This window comes from Daucus carota, chromosome 7, assembly GCF_001625215.2.
Source record: "Daucus carota subsp. sativus chromosome 7, DH1 v3.0, whole genome shotgun sequence".
NCBI lineage: Eukaryota > Viridiplantae > Streptophyta > Magnoliopsida > Apiales > Apiaceae > Daucus > Daucus carota.
Genome location: NC_030387.2, coordinates 40,964,575 through 40,986,991, shown reverse-complemented (window position 1 = coordinate 40,986,991; position 22,417 = coordinate 40,964,575). Strand labels below are relative to the sequence as shown.

The window sequence follows — 22,417 nt, the reverse complement described above, 5'->3', positions numbered from 1 at the left end:
TACTTAATTTAATTTAAAGAATTTAACATAACTAACGTAATTGTATTTTAAAATTTTAAATACATTACTTAATTTATTATATAAATAAGACAATATATACATACATACATATATATATGTATGTATGTATACACGCACATATATATAATATCGCTCTTTTGTCACTTGACTTGAAATCCATTTTTTATTCAATTATTATAATAATAAGCTATGTGTTATATTACATTACATTTCAATAAAATTAATAAATTATATATGAAATTCATCTTATTAAATTAACATAGAAAATTTTGGAGGGGACAAGAAAAAAGAAAATGAGACCAGAAAGGGAAATATAACTAATTATCAGTCAGAGTTCAATATTAACCAGAAAGTATAGTCACTCTCGAGTTGAACACCCGTGCAACTCCACTAGTCGACTTGACCTTATAGGCTCATCAAACTAAATTTTTGTTTAAATTTTCGAGCTCAATTCCATATCATTGAGCTGATCTCCAGTTCAAACAGCATAGTTTTATTGGTGTGATTTTGTTACATACTTCTATTTTCTCACTATTTTTAACTGCTGTAAGTCTGGTATGACAAATAATCTGATAATGCAACTCCACTCAATTCTTAGTAATCACATTTTGCCTTCTCAAATCCTGATAGAACTTGATTATAAACTCCTCAGCTGCCTCGTCCACACACCTCTCATCCTGATCATGCTCCACCGGGCTTCGAAGCATCTCCAACGCCTTCATGCCTGCAATGTTGACACTCCCAACATCGTGTTCCTCCTCGTTTGCACGAAGCATCTTAGCACATAAGAAGAAACGGTAGCCACCAGTACTGCTACTACTGTGTGGTCTATTGACGCGAAAGAGAGGAGTGTTACTGCAGCTGAATACGTACTCTCTGGGATGAACATTGGAGAGGTGGTGCCTATTGACGGGGGAGTCTTTGTGACGCTTAATCATCATACTAAGATCAAGCAGGCACTTGAGATTCTTGGACTTGCCTTTACGTATCATGAAGTACAATGCACGTAACATGCTCCAGAATTTTTTCGCTGTCACAGCTCCACTTGCTTCCATTTTCTTCATGGATTTGGAAATAAAGAGCTGATGGAGGAGGTTCCGAGGAGAGGAGTGCGCTTATGTAAGGGTGAATCAGAACACGATTTTGTACCTGAAAAAGACTGAAAAGAGTTCCCCTGCTTTTTTAGGCTCAAAAGCGAGCCCTGCTGTAGTTTTCGACCTTTTATTTATTTAACTCGACTAATGCATGCTGAATTGTCAGTAGTGGAGTTGTATGACTAGATGTTGCAGACACAAGAACTTTTAGCCCTTCTCATTGCGCTATATGACCTCATTGAACATCCCCGGTTTTTACTTGATTTGTCCTGATTCAGTGAGCAGTTTGGTTCAAAGCAGATCGATCATCTTTGCCGACTCAATCACTAACTATTTCCGTGATAGTTTTTGTGGACGTAGCATTGCTCATAATATAAAGCATCACTTTACTCCTTTAATTAAAGCTAAACCGTGTGCCTCCGTTTAGTGGCAATTTTTAAACATGTTTTCAGCATGAATCTTATGTAATCTTTTTAAAACCAGAATAAACATGTGTTTAATTTGCTCCTGCATTTTACTCCAATGTTTCTTAGGTAAGAAGGCTTCCATTTCCCTTGCTATGAGTAATATTTTACGAAAAAGGAAATATGTACCCAAATTGACAGTTATGGTTTAACTAAGTTACCTGCAAACTTGGATGATATATCCTTGAGGATCTATGATACCTGATTTAAGCAACTAATTACCTTAATTCCAGCATTTGGACCGCGACTCTATAGCGCTTCTGCTAGCATTTGAAATGATAAGGTCTGCTAAAATCTCTTCTGCAAAGGACACAAGCCTAAAAGCAGGGACGGAGCTATAATAGGAGCAGTCGGGGTACTTGCCCCCCAACCGCGTTCTATACATGTATAGATAGATATCTTCTGTAATTTTACCAGCATAAGCAACAGCAGCCCATTTTTACCAGCAGAAGCAGTGATGTCGAGTCAAAGAAAAAAATAAAATTAAATAACTCCCTCTTCGATTTCTGATACGATAAGCATCTACTACCTAGATTTTTCAAGAGATTACACAACACAAAAGATAAGGTCAACCAGCGTGCACAAATAGCAAAAAAAACATCACATTAAACACAATTCTGCCACGTTTATATAAAATGACGCCGCTCCATACTACGAGCCTTATTCTCTTTAAAACCATATCAATTATTTCTTGCACCTAGCAACACACATTTCAATGGGGATGGACAGCGGGATTCATGCCAAAGGCACGGCTGCTGGAATGAGTGTGCAGGCGAGGGGGATTTGTGTTAACGTCGTTCTTCGATTGGTCTGCTTGATCAGCACGGTAGCTGCACTTTCGCTCATGGTCACGGCTAAACAGGATTCGACTATCTCTGTTTTTGGCTTGACAGTGCCTGTGCGTTCCAAGTGGTCCTTCTCTGATTCGTTTCAGTATGTTTTTTCTGAACTCCTCTAGTTAACTTTCTTTTTCTTTCAGAAATTTCAGCTATTTCTTACAAATATAAGAATTTTCTTTGGGATCCAAAATTTTAGTTAAAATTTAGAAGAAAATCATTTTACGCCCAGTTGACGAGAAATATCTAACTATATTTAGCTCGATGCATGATGAGTAATTTATAGTTCAAGCATATTATAACACGAGGTTGATGATTCAAGTTTTTCCGAAACACTGGCCTAGAGGATGTAAAAGTTTTGATATCTGATTTAAGTTAACACCGAGATAAATTTTAGTATTTTTATCTAAAATTTTATAGTGTAAACTCTTGGCCCAAATTTTTTACAAATTTGTAATATTTTAGGAAATTACTGTTCAAAGGCATAAGTAATAAGTTTGAGTAAAGTTACAGGTGGATAAAATAATATCATTGTCTGTATTATGTGATGGGCAGATACTTGGTTGGAGTTACCGCTGCTGTTGCATTCCACTCTTTAGTACAGTTGTTATATAACATGTCAATGATACTGCGCAAATCTCTGGTCATTTCATCGCGGAAGTATCTATGGCTTCTTTTCGCTGTGGATCAGGTAAAATATGGCTGCAATTGCCTACTCTGGTGGTTAATTGTTTGTACATTGCCAAATTTCAGATTCATTTTACAGCTTTTATCTGGTAGAATGACATAGGATCTAAGACTGATGATCCTCGCGATGATCATTATATGGATGATACTCAATAGATTATTCTTTGTTGCAAGGTTCACCTGACTTGGTTGATAAACAGTGTTGAAAGGATTTCTTTTCAGAAGCAACAACATTATCTTGGAATAACTAGACCGCCTTTTAGAATCTGCAATTTTTTTTAAAGTAAAAACGCTTTACAAGAGTGTTTATCTGAAGACTTGTAGCTTCAGTGTTGTGATAGTCATTTTTAACAGATCTTCCGTGTTTCTGAAATTTTGTAGGTACTTGCTTATGCACTGATGAGTGCTGGATCAGCTGCATCAGGAGTTACCAACTTGAACCGTACAGGGATTCGTCATTCAGCTCTCCCGAATTTCTGTAAGCCTTTGAGTCGATTCTGTAATCGCGTTGCAGTCTCAATAGGCCTCACCTTCTTCAGCTGGCTCTTACTTGCCACGTCAACAGTTGCCGATGTCGTTTGGCTATTCAAACACTGAGAATTTGCATACTTATCTTTCTTGTGTACCTATTTCTATTTTACTTGCTTTTTAACCTTCAAGTATGGGTATGTAATAATGTAGGAGCATAAATTAAACAATACTTCCTTGTAGAAATTTGTTGTTTATCCAATATTGTTGTCTCTCTTTCTTCTATATGACATTTTTCTTTGTTTTATTTTATATTCAAGTTGTCGTTTACATTCTTTGTATATATTCAAAAAAAAAAATCCATTGTCTTACACTTGTTTTAATGAATTGTTTGTTTGTTTTAAAGTTGTTCTTGTATATATATACAAATTTTTTTTTTGTGTAGAGAATCCTACTACATAAGTACCCTACCTTCTGATCACATGTCTATGTTAGAAAGCTAATAACTTTCTTCCAAAAAATCAGAAAAATATGCGTGAGGAACCAAATATTATGCCCAAAAATTCACCTTTGATGATCCTAAATATTTAGGGTCTGTATTTAAAGATTTAAAAGCAGTCTTTTAGGTAGGAAGGTAGCCATATCTTCTTTATTCCAAAAACAAGATATATATGAAAAATAATCGAGTGAGATCGAATTGGTTGCGTGCTAAGGGATCTAGGGTGATAGTAGAAGGGTCTAAATATGCAGGGTTTTGGGTTGATGATGGCCGATAAGAAAATTGTAGAGTGGACTTTGATGAGATTCGAGAGGCTTTGTGGCAGTTGAGCTCTTCTAATTCTAATGATGGTGCAAACTTTTTGAAAATCGCACATCATATTTCAATGGCAGCGGTGGATCATCTCTGAATCTTTTAGAATTGAAATGAATTTACCGATAGACAATGTCAGATCCAGCTCCGAAAGTAAGGAATGTAGTAATATTTTGTAATAATAATTAATCGATTTATGTTAACTTTTTAAATAGTTATGTTAAAATAAACTCTAAAATCATTTTTATATTAGTAAGTTTTTCAATACCAAAATGATAAAATATAAAATAAAATTTTAATATTCATATTATATAATTCTTTACCGTTTCACAATATAAACAAGTCTTGTTCATCTTGATTAAAATGTTCAGTATCAAAATGATAACCTATAGAAAATAAAATTTTAATATTCATATAATGTAATTCTTTATCGTTGCATTCAAATCCACTTTAATTAGAATGTTCAATACCAAAATGATAACACAGAAATAAAAATTTAATATTTAGATTATGTAATTTTTTACCGTTTCATAAAATTATGTAATTATGTAAAAATTAAGGAAAATAAATTTAAAGGCTCGTCCGAACCCTCTTGTCGCCATCAGGATCCACCTCTATCATTGCTCACTTTTAGGCTTGCCAAAGTACCTTTAAAAGGTTCGGTTGCTTATCATTAAAAATATCGACCATCTAGATAATATCCTTCAAATTTACTCATGGAAAACCAGGAAAGAAGTATAGAGAGGCGGTTTATTGCAGTGAGATTATACTCGTAAAGATCAGGTGATAATATACCAAAATTTATAACTAAATTTTGATTACAAAATTTGATCTAGATTAGGTGAACCATAATATGCTTCTGGATATTGATAAGATTTTATTATAATTATATAGTTTCACATGATAGCATTGTAAAGTGGACTAGGACTGGTGATGTGACACTAGTAACTGCACATATTCAAATTCACCCGGGAGACAGTCTTGAATAAACGGATGGAAAGTGGAGGAGATCGATCGAGGTAAATTTCCAAATTTTTCTTTGTTTATTGTATACATTTAGTAAACCTCTTTTCATTACCTTTTTAATTTAAGTTTATCCACATCTTTTTCAATGTTAATACAGTTGTTTACTAAAAATATAAATCTTATCTTTTGCTGCTACTTGGATGAATCTGTTATAATTCAGGCATGCTCCGTGAATACTATTGTTTTTCTTAAGTTTGGTATAGTTGGATCATACGGATTTGATAAATCCATCGAAGGATAACTTGGAAAATTTGGGAATTTCCCTTCAAAGACAATAAGATTAATTGGTGTATGTATTTTATGTTCTTTAAATGTTAAACTTGACCACCTGCCACAATTTTATGGCTCTAATAGTAGTTTTTATTTTTTTTGAGAATTTCATTTCCGATTTAAGTGAATTTTGAACATATTGAGTATTAAGGAATTCAGTTTTTAACAAATTATTACAATATGTTTGTACTGAATAATGATTAATTATATAGATATCTGGATTTGTATCAAGGATGCTCTGAGAGAGCGTGATGTGCGATACACAATTTGAAGATCCAACATACAGATCTTTTTGTAAAGAGTAGAGATCTATCTAGAATGCGTAGATGATGAAGGTAAAATTTTGTTTATTTAGTTGTTTATTTATTATGTAGTATTACTAATATCTTTATATTTTTATTTTATTTTTAGGTTACACATATGTAATTGTTGATGATTTGTGAGGATGCTTTGTGAATACAGGTTTTCCTTCCCCCCTCTTTTGGCATATATATATTTAATATGACTTATTTCCAATTAGTTAAGAATGGATAATTAAATTTTAATAACATGTGTATTAGTGAATCATATAACGGTGTGACAATTCACGTCTCTTTGGAAACATATACATTAAGGTACACTACGTCTTTCTGAGACCCTGAATTCATGTATTTTACCACCCTTCTATACCCTTTCCAAATAAACAATATAATTTATGTAACGGATCCTAGTATCCTCACAATATAGTTTATATGAAAATTTACTAGTTCTGGAAAAAGGAAATGTTTTATAATTGAGTTGCAGCAAAAACTTTAAAAATCCACCTCCTTGGATTTACTTAGCAAAGTCCTTTGGCAAACTGGATTGTGTTCTTAATCAAATGGCTCATCCATCTTCTTTTTTTGCCTATTTCTTATTTGGCTTTTACAGGGAGATGCTGATAGTGGTGGCCAAACGGGCGCCCCGTGACGAGACGAGACGAGTCGGAGGCGAGACGAGTTCATGAAAGGTGAACTCGCGGACGTCTCATTTAAGGCTAGCGAGACGAGACGAGCCGAGACGAATCTCAAATTATTAAACTCGTGTCCAACTCGCGAGTTTGGCGAGTTGGACGAGTTATGATATTTTTTCGAGTTGGTCTGCGAGCTCTGCGAGTTTGTCTGCGAACTAGTGGTGGCTGTTTGTTTGTTTGCGAGTTGGACTGCACGAGGCGAGTCTGCACGGGCGAAGTTGTAGTAGCTACCTAGTCATAGCATTATGAATGACCCTGGATGGAAAATACAAAAGATACACACATGCACTTTTTTGGTGATTCTTTTTTCAAAAATAATAAAATAATATTTTTTGTCTGCCTAATAGATAATTAAATATTCAGATATATACTATCTATCATATACTTAAAATTTGATAAGTAAAAATGATAGTTTATCATATACTTAAAATTTGATAAATAAAAAAATGTGTTAATATACAGTAAATGTGTTATGTTGAGATGAAAGAATTATTAATGTAAGGAAAATCATTTATCAATTGAATATTAATTGAGACAAGTGTGACAGAGTGCTGATAACATTGTCTACTCAATATTATATTCAACAGTATTAAAGCATGATTTTTAGTATATAATATGAATGAAAAGGTGAAAATGAAGGTGTAAATAGAAGAATGTACAGTAGGTTTGGCATGAGCTACCTAATCTCTGCACGGCGAGACGAGGCGAGCTCGTACGAGGCGGGCGAGACGTCTCCGAGACGAACCGATACGTTCGAGCCGAGACAAGACGTTCGCGTTTTTTCAAACCCAGGCTCGTGATCGTCTCGTATAGCTTAACGAGATGAGGTGAGTTTTAACTCGTCTCGCGGCGTACCGGTATTCAACGAGTTAAAAGGCGAGCCGAGACGAGTAGATCCGTTTGAACTCGTTCGTTTGGCCACCTCTAGATGCTGATAGTACTGTTGATCGGCTATTTGATTTTTGTTTTTCTGTTTATCCTGGTTTGGCTTTGTCTTCTTGTTGATAGTTTCATGTTTTCTAGTTTAAATATATTGTTATCTTCTATGCAATGTCGGAGCAAGCTGTTGTGGTTGTGGCAACATTTGACTCGTAGTACTACCTCTGAATGGGGTTAGAAGGAATTTTGTGTTAGGACTTGATGTCATCTTTCGTTATGAAAAAATATTATTCAGTTACCTGGCTTTCTAGGTCTTTACTCCAAATATTGTCTAATCCCAGATTTGGGCTAGTTCTCTAACAATATTAATAGGATAAACTTCCTTCTTTTGTAACGAAAAGTCTTTGTAGCTACATCATGCACCGGTAAGATTTGACAAAACCTCCTACAACCTATAATTCCACACAATTCAAAGCTCTCTTTCATCGATCAGCAGTGGAGCATTGAGATCTGTTTTTGGGTTGATGGATCATTGTCCGGAGATGGAGATGCAAGTGTATGCAACTAGTAAGGAAACTTACAAAAGCGCTCAAATAAATATTAGATGTTGTCTCCTCCACTAAGCAGCCTAGATGAGAGGGATGTCTCGCACCCATTCCACGTCCATAAATAAACCAAAGCTCTTACCAAGCCTCGATTCCGCAATCACACGTTGATTTTCAGCAGGAGAAAATGTTTTCTTAAACTTCAATTTTTCACTATGCTTTCCATTTTGTGCATAAACAATTGCTTCCACAACGAGTAAGCCATATACTGGCACTGCAATTACGGATTTTGACAATGGTATTTTCTCACCATCGGCAAGATTCAAAGCATCGCACTCTTGCTTTTCAAACAGTGTGCATCGGTAATACTTCTTTGCATAGTGAGTATAGTAATTGAAGTTGCTGTACCAAGTATTAATACTCCCATGAACTTTACAACCACTAGCACCACCAGATTTAAAGTTATACATTGCCTCAAAGGACAATTTAACTAGTACAGCATCTGAAAAGATCGTATAGTGCACAGCTGCAAAACCATTTTGACCCCTAATAACTGAACAGATCCGCTTGTCACGCCATACTTCAATTGTGTGGAAATCATATTTTGCGGACCCAAAGCTAATCTCACGGCCTTGATTATCCATCAGCTCGGTTACTATCCCCAGATGTGAACCGACAAAACCACGACCAAGATCAGGAACTAGCTTTACAATGTCACTATTGTAACTGGAAGTGGAAGTGAAGACGCCTCCGGTGTCTGAATCAAAGATAGATAGACATCCTCTGCAATCATAACACTTCACTTTTCCTCTAAGACTGAATGCAGAATCTCCTTGATCATAAGCACAAACAGAAATCGAGAAAATCTCCAAAAGTTCAGTTGGAAAAAAATCATTACATTACCTTCCGGAAGGCTTGTAGCACCATGCTTCCAAAACACGATTACTCGGATCCGATATGGTCTACGGCAAATCTGTTTCTCATGAAATATGTCACTTTCATTACAAGGTTCAAATGTCAAATCACAACTTAAATCTTGCCCATTAACACTTAGTTGACCTTGAAATTCAACCGAGGAATATGCTGGCACCGCCAATGTAGACAGTGGAGTATAATTCCCAAATTTGAACTGTTCGCATGACACGGCAAGGATTGTACGTGCATGCAAATCATCACTCAATCCCCTGGTTACTGCGACAATCCTACCGGTAATTTCGGCAACACCACTCTCAGGAACACCCCTGCCGGTTTTTTCAACTACAATTCCCACCTCAGCTGTAAGTGCACATTGAAATATTGTGCAAGTCACCGTAATAATAGATCGCCCTTTATCAGAGTCGAAGACATAAACTTGTGGTTTGTCATAAAGAACTTCCCGAGTGCAATCTATATGCTTGTAATCATCGAAGATTACAATATCTTCCTCAGCAGCAGCACCAGGCAATCTTCTTTTGAGTTGAAATAGCAAGCACAATTTACTTGGTACACCACGCGGTTGAAAGTTTTCAAGGATTACAGATGTGGGTGTTCTGGGATCTAAAATGTGAGCCTTTGCATCATCACGGCGCTTGCAATCAAAGATATAGAATTCGTTACCATGATTATCAATGAGCACGATAGTGCCATAAATTTCAACCGAACTGAACTCCTGGAATTGGTTGTTGTCTATGCGAACAGAGGCCACCTCGAACAAAGGTGTTGCCCTAGAATGAACATTGGGTACACCAAGCTTGAACTCCCGATAGAATTTTTTGAAAGTCACGGGAGGCTCGGAATCTGAAGTCTCCTGAATTAAATGAAATTCCAAAAATTAGATATAATATACACACGAATGTATTACAACATCATATTATACCCTACACAAACGTTGATACCTCCAGGTCTATTTCATACATATGTTGATCGACTTTCTGCGGAGGTGTTTGTATATGTTGCTGGAGTGCCTGAAGATCCGAATCCGAATCGGGTGTTTGTTGGGCGATTTCTAATCCCGAAAAAGTATCGCTAATGATTTTCATTGCCAAATCTGCTGCATCAAACAAAATAGTTGGGATTAGGGTTTCTGTTCGAAATTGATATCTGTTTGATATCTGTTCAGGGCAACCGCGTGTTAGATAAGGGTTATCTAACACAGTATACGGGGGCGTTAGATCTATATTTCAAAGGCCCAGATCCAATCTGAGATTTTAATATATCCGCTATAAAAATCGCGGATAGGAAAACTCCATTCCGCGGTAAATAACCGCGGATACATTAAAAACCCAAAATTAGATCTGAGCCCTTGAAATATAAATCCAACAGCCCCGTACAGTGTGTTAGATAACCCTAATTTAACACGCGATTGCCGGAGAATATGACCCATCTGTTTATACTCGGACTCTCGCCATCATAATTGAATTCAAGATCAAACCGTTGGGGCGATTTGGTTTGGTGAGAAATTATACCTTTGATTGACGCGCTGATTACACCAATTTGATTAATCGAAATCTCTCTCTCCCCGTCTCGCACAAACCTACACCCTTTATGTGTTTAAACTAACTAGAAATCTTGCCCGTGCGGGTAATGATTATTTTTTATTTTTTAATTAATTATTTGTAATCTTTGTTAAATTGTAACACGTGCACAACAATTATTATTCTTTGAATCATATTTTATTATATTCAACTTCTAGTGTTTCAGTGCTTATACCAAACATTAAATCAGATGCTTGACACTGGTTCTGAGCATCCGTCTTCTAATTTGATTCCAAGAAGGAAAAAAACAAATTCCATGCACACACGGGATAGCACACAGAGGCAACTGGTTTTATGCTTGAGCAAAATACGAAAACTTGAACAAAACCTAAGTCTATTCAACTGCCTGCACATTTCAAGATAAGAACCCAGACTAATATATATGCAGTTTCTCGGATAATCTTCAATCACGCAAATCAAAATAATCCACACTGATTACATTGCTTCCCACAGAACCTGCAGACTTAATCACTCTATGAACCAATGCATTGAAGTCTCTTTAGTTTATTAACAGCAACACAGAGGATCATCTTATTTTCAAGCATGTGCAACACTGTTATTTAAACTGATAAGTAGCCAAAAACAGAATACTTCATCCAAACACAAAGCCGTGAATTATGAATAAAACATTAATCCGAATCATTCGATAAGGTCTGAAAAAACACAAATAAGTAAACTAACAACCACTGCAAATAGTCTGAAAATATAATAGGAAAAAAAGAGTAAACATTTATTCAGAAAAAATGAAGAAAACTTTTTATTCCGAACAGAAGCATTTGTGCAGTAAATGCATATAGTGTTGGCTTCTATTCTTCAATGTGACGGACAACATCAACATGTGTCAATTGCTAAGCACTTCGATGTTGGTATCCCTCATCTAGTAGCCTGTGAAAAGATAACGTGAGCAGTGAAGAATCTAAATATTTAAATATTAATGAATTGTAATAATTGAATTATTTGAATATTACCTTTGCCTAATCGAGTAAACACTTTGATGATCAGGATTGATAAATATCCTTGACTGAGTCAGTTTAGTTATATGGATTGTACCTGTTGCAGAGACAATAAAAAAAATCAAGAAAAAAATAGAATTCAATTGGATTCAACTTGACGTTAAATTTATGATATAAAGTCATAAGTATTAAGGAATTTGAATATTTAATATTATTTTGAAACAAAAATGAGATAGGCACCTTTAAAGAAAGTCATGCGAATGCTTGCTAATACTAAATTTACTGGGAATTCCAAGATGTCTGCGTGCAGTGATCCGGTACATTGATTGGTCCATAAAAAGAAATTTTATGCGAAATACTGTAAAACAAAATCGAGTGAATTTATGAAATGAGTATATTATATTAGATAATATAGAAAAAGAAGAATTCAAACTTTCTCACAGATTAAAAAAATATAGATTAATTTTCATAATGCCATTAGATATGAAAAATATAATTTTTACTAAAAAGCAAATTAAGTATCGGAGATTATTGAAAGATATAATATATAATATTTATCACTCAACTTATCTTCAAAGAATAATCTCATCAACTTATAACTGTATTGAATTTATTTTAAGAAAAAATAGTTATTTATTTTGTTAAAAAATTGACATAACAAAAAAAAAGCATATGGAGTAAATATATCCTATTATTTATAGTATCGTTTATTGATAATATTCACTTATACTATATTTATATTATATTTTTGTGAAACTGGACGGCTAATTACTAAAAAATTCAAATCAAGAAATCATAAATATAATGTTATTATAATATTATAAAATTCCATATACATATAATAAAAATAAAAAATATTTAGGAATAATATAATTTTTCTAATATAAAAGAAAACGATGTTTGTGCTAAAAGTGTTGTGTGATTATGTTTATAATAATTATTATTATATCAATCCTAGATCACAAATGATATACAAAATTTACGATTAAAAGCTTTCAAACATCTAATGTTCACCTTATCTAGCAGCTTGTGCCTCCATATTTGTTGTGGTTGCTACATTAACTGATGTTGTATTCCATGTAAGATTATCATCCTGAATACGCAGATAATTTTTCTCTGCTCCAAGGGCTTGAAACAGTGATGAAACTTGAATGTCGACCATGTCAGTGCTTGAAGCACTATAAACATCGATCAAGGGGTAGCACCCTTATCAAAAATCCAATTGACCGGACTCCATTCAGCAACCATGGTGACATTGTACTTCGCCTCAAACCTAGCTGTACCAGTGCCAAGTGATACACCTAAAATCATCGTAGTGTCCATTGGTTTGATATCCACATTTTCAAAGTTTCCTTTCACAATTTGGTTGAAAATATGGGTTATAGCCACCTGAGTCTGCAGCAATATAGTTCCAACAAAGAAAATTTTGTTTAGCGTCAGTTTGATATATTTTACAACTATAACCAAGTTGAACTCAAGTACAGTAATATTACTGGATTGTTTGCAGCAACTCCCTCATCAATGAGATTGAAGCTGCGACTCTGTAGATGCATGCAAGGAGCCAGGGAAAATCTTGCTACAGCTAAATAAATGTCTGTGCAGCTGAGCAAACCAATTGCTAAATTTCAGGGCAATGTCACACAGAAACTAAAAAGGAAAATGTATTTTGAATATGGTCCTTGACTTAAAAAGGCACTAATGAGTGTATATTGCCATCATTATCATCGATGAAGAGTGGCCTGTCTAACTGTATAAAAAAGAATTGTGCTTGCCTGTCCTGAAGTTCTGTTCCTTGTTTTCCTCTCAAAATCTGGAAAGATTCTGCCTGACAGGAGGAGGATGGACAGAGTTGCTCATGTATCCGTATGACCTCCCAGTACATGGTAATATGAGCCAAATCCTTCATGTTATTTGGGTTTTGCCAATCCATAGAATTTGATGCTGTCAGACATATATCACAGATTAGACCTGAGTTCTGTTAATAAAAAAGGCATGACGAAAAGCACAAAAATACAGAAAATGACAATTACATTGTGTTTGAGTTGGGAGCTTAAATGCATCAGTCTGATTCACGGATTTGGCCCTGGTGACTTGTGTAACGGCAGAACCTAAGACAAAAAATAAATATGAAGAATGTCACGAAGAGGAACTTATTGCCAATATCCTTATTTAGAAATGAAAATTTCTAAATATCCTTATTTAGAAATGTAATAAGTGTAATAATCTTTTTTTTTTTGACGAAAGTGTAATAATCTTATTTTAGTTACTATGATTTAGTAATTAATTGTCCTCTTATAGCTGGTTCGCATGGTGACTGATTAGACTTTTTAATTAATAATATTATAATAATAATATTTATTAGATCTTAAAGTAATTAATTAGATCTGCAAGATGATTAGCTTGTGCTTATGAAGTAATTAAACTATTTTTGTGCAGAAGCCTAAGTGATTTCTCTCTTTTAGCAGCCTGCAAGTAGGCAACAATAACACAACAATTTATTACATCAATTTCAGCTTTGTTAATTATATGAGCTCAAACACACCAGCAAGTCTTATAATACTCTCATTATAATTAAAGGCCTTAGCATTCTATACTAAATCTTCACGACATTGTGAAACTTCACCTTCTTGTCATCATGAAACATAGCCTTAATCATTGAGATGTTTATTCAATCGTGGCACTCTGAACATAAAGGAGGGATTGCAGGAGAGAGCTATAGGGTGCTCAGTATTGTAATTCATAAATGCCTAATTATTTGTACCTGAACCTTGTGTGGAGTGTGAGGGCTGTTGGCAAACATTATCAGCACGTGTTGAAGTCTGAAAACTTGAATTTGGCACAGTCTTGTTACATTCTGGAAACATTCAAACACAATGTCTGAGAACAATATGTGATTAGACTTTTTAATTAATAATATTATAATAATAACAATATTTATTCTACTCACACTATAGACATGCAAGTCACAGACAAAAGTTAAATCATTATATAATAAAATATGATTTTGGTAATTCTCTGTAATTTTCAAAAAATAGAGAAGGGAAGCCACCATGTTGTGCAACAGAATCTAATCTAGAACCGAAATGAAATCTGACCTTTGGAATTTAGAAATAACCTGGCTTTCAAAGGCACCAAGTTAACAGCTCTTTACCTAAAGCTTTTACTCTGAAATCATCTTTATGAGTGATTAAGGATATAACATAACAGTTTATTTTAATTTTTAATGTTAAGTAAACCGCATTCGGGGTGTTCCCAAGGGCATTTTCCACACAATTTTTTCTTAATTTGTGCCTTTAAGTTTGACGTATTAGAAAGGCGGAGTCAGAGTGAATTTAATTTTGTGAGTTAGCCAATTGCGAGAAAGCAGTTTGTTTGTTAAATTCAAAAAATAATAGACATGCAAAAGAGCTGTTAATGAATGCTTTGCCTGCAAGATGGAGGATCTATTTATGAGCAAAGAATTTAAAAATAACAATACATAAATACAAATGAACACACCTTGCCTGCAAAGCAAGGTTTCCTGCTGCAAGAGTGTATCCTTTAATCTTCTTTCAGCAATAATATTAAAGTCTGCAATATAAAATAACCAGATCATTAATTATATACGTAGTTGGATTTCATTAAGATAGAAGAATCTGGCACTAATATCTGGTGTAATAGCTGCAACAATCAGCTAACATGTATTAGTACATAACATCTAACCTAAACACATGTTGGAGATGAGTTAAACAAAATATGAGAAAACAACAAACTATGGCTCGACATTATTAATTATGTCATGGACAACTTTGAGCACATTTGAACTATTTTCTTGGATTAGAAGGTATCCATAATTAATTAGAGCAATGAAAACAATTCAGAGATCTCAAATATCTCCACCAAAATAAATGGAACATGATTTTACCATTTTCATGCTCATAAAAGGTGGAATAGTAGATACACATTAGCTAAAAGTTGGCCACATTGGTATTTTCTTATCCCTACCAAAAACAAAGCCAGTCATTCATGTCAACATAAAAATTTGCAGGATCCAAGCATACAACATTATTTTAAGAACAAAGAAAAGTTCTTATCGGCCGTGTTGCAATTTTAGGTGAATCTTTGTCTTAAAGAATTTATTTTGCTTTCTTTTTCTTTTCCAAAAAGGCAAAAGTTAGGGGAAGATAAACCACTACATTTTAGCTGACAAATACGTAAATGGAATTGGTCCATAAATTTTTAAAAAGCAGCCTCATACTAAGTGTGCATACATATGCAAGTAGCTAACAATATGCTAACATATCAATACACGAAGTCCTGATCACATTTTCCTTACCTAACATAAAGTTAGATCGTAAAGATTCATGTCTTTTATTTTTCAAATTTATAAAGGAATAGAAGCGCAGAACTTTACCTATATCATGTAATCATTACCATGTCCAATGAAAAAATCACCTTGGAATGTGTTCCCCGTCAAAATGTAATTGTACACTTAACTAAATATTTTAAACAACAATAAAGCACACAACCTTGTTATAAATGAACAGTTAAACACAAAATTGTTATGACAAATACCTTAATCTGCTTTCGAATTTCTATTTTCTTTCGATACCGATGGAGCAGATTTTCTATCGGCTATTGGCTGTGAAAACGGTCCTGAAACAGAGTCCTAGACGCATGATTGACACATATAATTAATTATAGAGACATATAACAAAATTTACAACAGCAGCCAACTACTAAAACACCAGCCTCTTCTTCCTCGCTAACTTTGAAACATCCTGACTGATAAGAGGTTAGGCACTTTCAGTGAATCTCAAATATTTTTGATCCACTTAGAACTTCAACACATAAATAACACTCTAAACTAATAACAAAAGTAGTCAAATGACATATTAATATATAATTTAATATATAACAATATATTAAGTGTATATGCTTCACGTAGAGGTTAAATTCATATTTGTGAAATCTGCAAGACTTGAAATAGTACATTTAAAGAATATTAATAAAGAACATTGAGATTGTTAATCAAATAGCTTTTACTTTAATAAAGAACATTATGAAGAAGAAAAAGAGCTTTTGCACACCATGTTCATTTTGCGCATCATCTGGAACATTATACAAAACATTTATCTGAAAAATAAAAGCATAAGATTGTCGATCTCAAAAGCAGCAGTGTAAAATGTTCAAAATTATCAATTGGAATGGCATCGTGATGACCATGCTCAGCACCTGCTAGGTGAAAAAGATTAAATATAATGCGGATTTTGAGTACCTTAGCAAAGAGTTTATTATCAGGCCAATGGTCAGAACAACTGATCAAGATGTTCATGAAGCCTCAAGCTGGGTATTCTGGATCACTTTCATCAGCGGTGCATAAATCTACGAATAGTGGAGTTTCTTCGCAACAGACCAAATTCTTGACACGGGCTACGGGGGATCAGAATACTCAAGCTACAGACATATATCGACGCAGGCAGAAAACCGTGCATAATTTCACCTTTGTTTGTTGGGTGTCCTATCAACTTTGTTTGTGCAAGATTCTCCGCATTCCCAAAACACACACACCCCAACGGAATGAAGCTAGGGTGCAATTTGGATCATGAGAATCAAACTGGTTAATGAGAATGAAAATGAGATTCTGATACATATTTGTATCAAAATCTTACTCTCATTCCCGTTCCCCAAGTTGGAATCGCATGATCCAAACAGCCCCCAAGTGTTTTTTACCTTATACTGTACTATCTAAGAATTTGTAAAGATAATGTTAAATGTATAACCATGTCGAGTTTCTGTGTCGTCTTTGGCATGCATTGTCTTAAACTTGAGGTCTCTGGACTAAATTCAAAGCAACAAATGTTCCAAATAAGTAGAATGTTGAGTCCTTATCAATACAATTAGCGTAGTCGAAGCCCCGGACTTGCTTAATATGATTTTTGAAAAATAAAATATAAGCTTGAGCCTTGAGGTATTTTTTTTTTTTTTTTTTTTTTGTAAGGTCTACATATACGTAGATGAATTGTATCGAAATACAATAAACCGCATCCGGGATATCTTTCTTTCAAGAAAGTTTATCATCTAACCGAAAGTCATGCAAGCACAACTCCGGACGTTTAGACAATAAAGCTTAAATGAATGAGAAAAGAACACCCATAAGTCACGAACCAGCTCGCTTCCAAATTATCCTGAAAAAAACAAAACAAACCAAACAAAACATAAATCTGTATACAAGTAAATCACACACACACGCACACATATATATATATATATTTAATATAATGTAAAAATGATAGAAAATCTAATAAAAACAAAACAAAAGAGTATATATATCAAAAAAAATTAAAAAAAAATATAGAAATATAAACTAATTTCTAACCAAAGGAAAATCCTTTGGTTAGACACATTAAAAATTAATAATTTAAGTGAGGAATAAAATAAAGTTTAAAACATGATTAAATATATTATATATAATGATCATCAAAATGTCAAATAAGCCATAAAAATGGCATCCAAATTGGAATAAAAAGCCATTAAAGGCACAATAAAGCCCCATTAAAGGCACAATAAAGCCATTAAAGGCACAATAAAGTCATGATTAATGACTCCCATAAATAGTACTTAAAGATATTTAAATATTCATAAAGAATATTTATCCAATCACAATTACAATTTAAAATGTAACTGTTCTAATTAAAACTAATGGAGACAGATAATGAATAGAGAATAAAAGAGATCTCGTAATTAAAGCCAATCTAATTTAAGAATAAATTATTGCCTAAATATCAAACAATCATGATAATTATGAATTCAAAAACGTAACATATTCAAAACTATTACATCTAAGATAACCTCCGTTACACCATGATTCACAACATCCAAATCCACATAATTATGAACTATCTCCCAAATCAATCTCGTATTTTCAGAAACAGAAAATTCAAGTTTTACAGCTGACACACCAGAGTGAAACAGATATCTCGTAGAAACTGTACTTATCTAATCATAGATCTACGCCGATAACAAAAATTAAAACATTATAATGCAATTCCATTTCAGTTTTATCAAAAGTTAAAATAGAATTTCTTACGATTGCATATCACCCAGATTCATGCTCACCAATCACCATCACCAAAACATTACAATTAAGCCACACGATGAGAATCTCGATAGTTTAATAAATAAAATCAAACAAACATGCATGATAGTAGTACTTGAATGAATCAATATCAGATCTGACTATAATTGAAACTTGAATTGCAACAAAAGTGAAAGAAAGAAATTAAACACACAATTGAGAATTGAGTTGTGATATATGCATACAGATACACATGCGTACAAACAAAGAAGAGAGAGTGGTGACCTGAATGGTTGCGGTGGTGATGGGCTCATATCCGATTAGTTCCATCAATGGCAGCAAATCGCTTAAATCCTAGGTAGCTTTGTTATCCCAAACACAAACCAAAAAACGGTGTTATCCATCTCACTTGTAATGGCGAATCTGGACGGCGATGATGATCTCAAAACGTTAAGAAGCCATTAAACCACGTAATCGACATACTAATCGAGAAATTTCGGTGACTCTAATTGGGAATATGAATAAAACTGTAATTGGCTTGTGTTGTGGAGTGCTTGAGTTTGGGTATGGCAGAAGGGAGGGCGGAACATCGTCCGGCGACTAACGCCGGCGACCACCGCGAGAAAGAAAGAGAGAGAGCATCCTCCGTCCCATTATCTTTATCACGAAACAAAATCTTTAAACACCCATTTTGTCTGTGTCCTTGTTATTGAACTACAAGGACATGCCCTTGTTAAATTGGGGACTCACGTAATTTGAAACTACTACTTAGTTGACACTGTGAACTTAACTCAAATAAATCGGAGCAAATACTCAACCTCCCCAATAAATTCCACGTATGTTGGTTAAGGTCGAATATTGCAACCTAAACACCCCGGGTTCATAGAGATGGTGCACTACGAGCCTTGAGGTATTAAATCTTAAAGAACTGGTCATTGTGGATTGAATTTGGGTTTATCAAGTCGTATTTCTCTATAAAATCATGTCGGGTTCGGATCAGATTATTTCATGAAGTCCCACAGTTGGTTATGCATTGCATGAAGAATCTTTACCATAATGTAGACAACATACCGGATTAAAACCTTAAACACCTAGGACAATTTCGGAAACAGAACGTATTAAAGTATGATAAAACAAGCATGCATGCTTAAAAATTATATGATTTGCAATAAACACCCAAACGACTAGCACCAAATAGCAGTTCAACAAATCTATTATATATATAATACAGCAACCATGAGTAATTTAATTCAAAACGACCAATTTACCCTTTGCTCATTATACAATATTTATATATATAAAGTTTATTATTGACTTTTAACACTAATGTTTTTATTAGACATTAATGTCTGATCATTGTAAATTAATTCGATATGACTAATATACCCTTCGCTTAATACACATATTTTAATATATATAAAGGTTATTATTGACTTTTAATACTAACGCATTTATTATACATTAATGTCTAAGCAATGTATTTATTATACATTAATATCTAAGCATTTATATACATTAATTATAACAGGATCATTATTTGAAATTATTTTAATATTATACATATAAATAATATATATCTAATCATTTTTAAAATTTTAAATTTTCTCCACAAATTTTGTAAATTTTAATATTCTACCTGATTTTTGACTGATTAATCCAATTTTGACCAATTAATCATCGATTTAATCGAATTTTACCAAATCGTATTAAAAATTCGTCTATTATCGATTATTCGGTTAATCGGCCGATTTTTAGAATATTTAATTATTGTGATTTAATAAAATTATATATATAATTTAATAAAATCATATATATGATTTTTTAACTATACGACAAAGACTCTGATTCGACAAGAATCTTATTTGTTTTTATCAAATTTTCAATAATTTTAGGTGAATGATAATTTAATTATATAATAAAATTTTAAATAGTGTATATTTTTTATATTTACATTTTAATAAATATCATTATAGCAAGGATATATGTACATTTAGACATCAAGATAATAAGACCTAAAATACAAGTAAATATAAATTTAAATTATATCTAGGGAAATTCTTGATGGTACCCTCGTAGAAGTGGTTTTTTTCAATGGTACCATCGCATTTTTGACTTCTACCGATGGTACGCTCGTACTTTTAATTTACTCTCTATGCTACACTCGTGTACTTTTTATTTACTCTCTATTGATTACAAACTTAAAACAAATTGTATATTTGAAATCCTTGCGAAAAGTTACATAAAATAGACTCTTAAATCATATAAAACAGAGCCAAAATGATGGTATTCTTTCTGAGCAGTTTAATGTTCGATCGTAGATGAAGGTATACTCTTTTGTCATAGTCAAAACTCTAAGCTGACGATTGCTGCGCGGCTGCTGACATAATGAGATGTTATATTTACAATTGTGTTAAACATAATGTAATATATACTGTAATTGCTGATAAAAGAAGCAGTTTGGCTGCTGACATAATGAGATGTTATATTTCCAATTGTTGTTATTTTACACCAACTATGAGAAAGATTGTAGAAGGGGGGGGGTTGAATACAATCTTTTACAAATTTAAAAGATTCAAGAACAATACACTAAGAACACAATAAACAGAAAAACACCAAGTATTAAAAATACGGGTGGATTGAATGATCCACCCGTGAGATTTTATATAGAAGAATCTGTGGATTGTTTTACAATTCGCACAGCTGCTGGTTCATCACTCAAAACAAGTTCTAACTCTCAGATTCTTTCTCTCAAGTAATTGAACAAGTTCAATTGATGCTACTAACTTGGTTATATACTCCAAGTTTTACAAAGCTTTTAGCTAGATTACAAAATGCACTCTAATCTAAAAACAATGCTGCACAACTTTGTCTTATGCATGCTTTCTGAGATGTCTTCATCTTTGACCATCATCTTGATTTGATCCAGATTGCGCTGCATGAGATAAGTATGTTTCCGCTTCTTCTTTATTTTCCTAATTAGGCTTCCATGTCTATTTTAGTGTAATTCGATCCATGTGATTTGTCAGACTTAAGCTCTAGTCACTTTCAACTGCTCTTTGCTTCATCAGTTGAAGGTTCTGGTTGCTTTCAACTGCTATTGACTTTATCAGTTGAATGCCTGGATCATCAGTTGAATGAATTACAAACTCCATCAGTTGAATGCTGTTCCAGTCTTATCAGTTGAATTCCTCAGCATTATCCATTGAACACTTTGTCTTCAGTTGAATGCTTGATTTTCATCAGTTGAAACATCATCCAGTCTTTATCAGTTGAACAGTTACATCTCATCAGTTGAATATCCTTCACTTAGATAAAATTACATGGCATTGGATATTTACAATTAGCCATCCTATTCTACCCATCCGTTGATAATTCCCAAAGACAAGAAATGTAACAATTACAACTGAAATTTGATAAAGATTCTAAGTAAGACATGTTACAAAAATGTTTATGTTATCATCAAAAATTATTGATTCTTAACAATCTCCCCCAATTTATGACTGGAGAAGATGCAGACATAAATTCTACACTTGATGATAACAAAACATTAATAAAATAAAATGCAGAATTTAAATACAAGAGTTAGAAAAGATTACAGATGATTATGCTCCTCTAGACTGAGCAGTTACTTGTTCCTAGAAGATCTTCTTCTTCTGGACTTAAGTTTTTCTTCAAGAATATTAATCTGCTTCTGAAAGATCCTGTAGAACCATTCTTCATCACTATCTTGTCTGTTGAGCTTGGATTGGAGAGTCTTCAGAGTATTCAAGCTAGCAACCTTGAGTTGATCTTTAGGTCTGAA

The 22,417-nt window shown here is 33.6% G+C and overlaps 3 protein-coding genes and 3 long non-coding RNA genes across 7 annotated transcripts; 1 reads left to right on the top strand and 5 right to left on the bottom strand.

The window, feature by feature from the left end:
• Positions 1 to 608: 608 nt before the first annotated feature.
• LOC108195081 (uncharacterized) lies at positions 609 to 1,076 on the bottom strand. Its single transcript, XM_017362013.1, has one exon. It carries the CDS (start codon positions 1,074 to 1,076, stop codon positions 609 to 611), a length of 468 nt encoding a protein of 155 aa, XP_017217502.1.
• Positions 1,077 to 2,163: 1,087 nt separating this feature from the next.
• On the top strand, positions 2,164 to 3,877 carry LOC108195494 (CASP-like protein 3A1). 2 transcript variants are annotated; one of them, XM_064080821.1, is made up of 3 exons: positions 2,164 to 2,512; positions 2,971 to 3,106; positions 3,277 to 3,477. In XM_064080821.1, exons 1-3 carry the CDS (start codon positions 2,295 to 2,297, stop codon positions 3,382 to 3,384), a joined length of 462 nt encoding a protein of 153 aa, XP_063936891.1. In that variant the 5' UTR covers positions 2,164 to 2,294; the 3' UTR covers positions 3,385 to 3,477. The 2 variants fall into 2 exon arrangements, with proteins under 2 accessions (XP_063936891.1, XP_017217945.1); XM_017362456.2 differs by lacking the exon at positions 3,277 to 3,477 and adding an exon at positions 3,484 to 3,877 and having other exon boundaries at positions 2,187 to 2,512.
• Positions 3,878 to 8,175: 4,298 nt separating this feature from the next.
• Positions 8,176 to 10,635, bottom strand: LOC135148018 (uncharacterized). Its single transcript, XM_064082125.1, has 4 exons — positions 10,537 to 10,635; positions 9,967 to 10,118; positions 8,944 to 9,878; positions 8,176 to 8,875 (listed from the first exon to the last, which is right to left on the bottom strand). The coding sequence occupies exons 2-4, from the start codon at positions 10,108 to 10,110 to the stop codon at positions 8,176 to 8,178; spliced, it is 1,779 nt and encodes a 592-aa protein (XP_063938195.1). The 5' UTR covers positions 10,111 to 10,118; positions 10,537 to 10,635.
• A 1,161-nt stretch (positions 10,636 to 11,796) lies between these two features.
• Positions 11,797 to 13,170, bottom strand: LOC108195756 (uncharacterized). Its single transcript, XR_001801598.2, has 3 exons — positions 13,052 to 13,170; positions 12,573 to 12,953; positions 11,797 to 11,916 (listed from the first exon to the last, which is right to left on the bottom strand). It is a non-coding gene; the product is annotated as an uncharacterized LOC108195756 (long non-coding RNA).
• Positions 13,171 to 13,336: 166 nt separating this feature from the next.
• Positions 13,337 to 14,414, bottom strand: LOC108195632 (uncharacterized). The gene is made up of 3 exons (XR_001801553.2): positions 14,320 to 14,414; positions 13,589 to 13,666; positions 13,337 to 13,499 (listed from the first exon to the last, which is right to left on the bottom strand). It is a non-coding gene; the product is annotated as an uncharacterized LOC108195632 (long non-coding RNA).
• A 396-nt stretch (positions 14,415 to 14,810) lies between these two features.
• LOC135147702 (uncharacterized) lies at positions 14,811 to 19,356 on the bottom strand. The gene is made up of 4 exons (XR_010285478.1): positions 18,901 to 19,356; positions 16,816 to 17,725; positions 16,113 to 16,322; positions 14,811 to 15,128 (listed from the first exon to the last, which is right to left on the bottom strand). It is a non-coding gene; the product is annotated as an uncharacterized LOC135147702 (long non-coding RNA).
• Between the last annotated feature and the right edge of the window lie 3,061 nt (positions 19,357 to 22,417).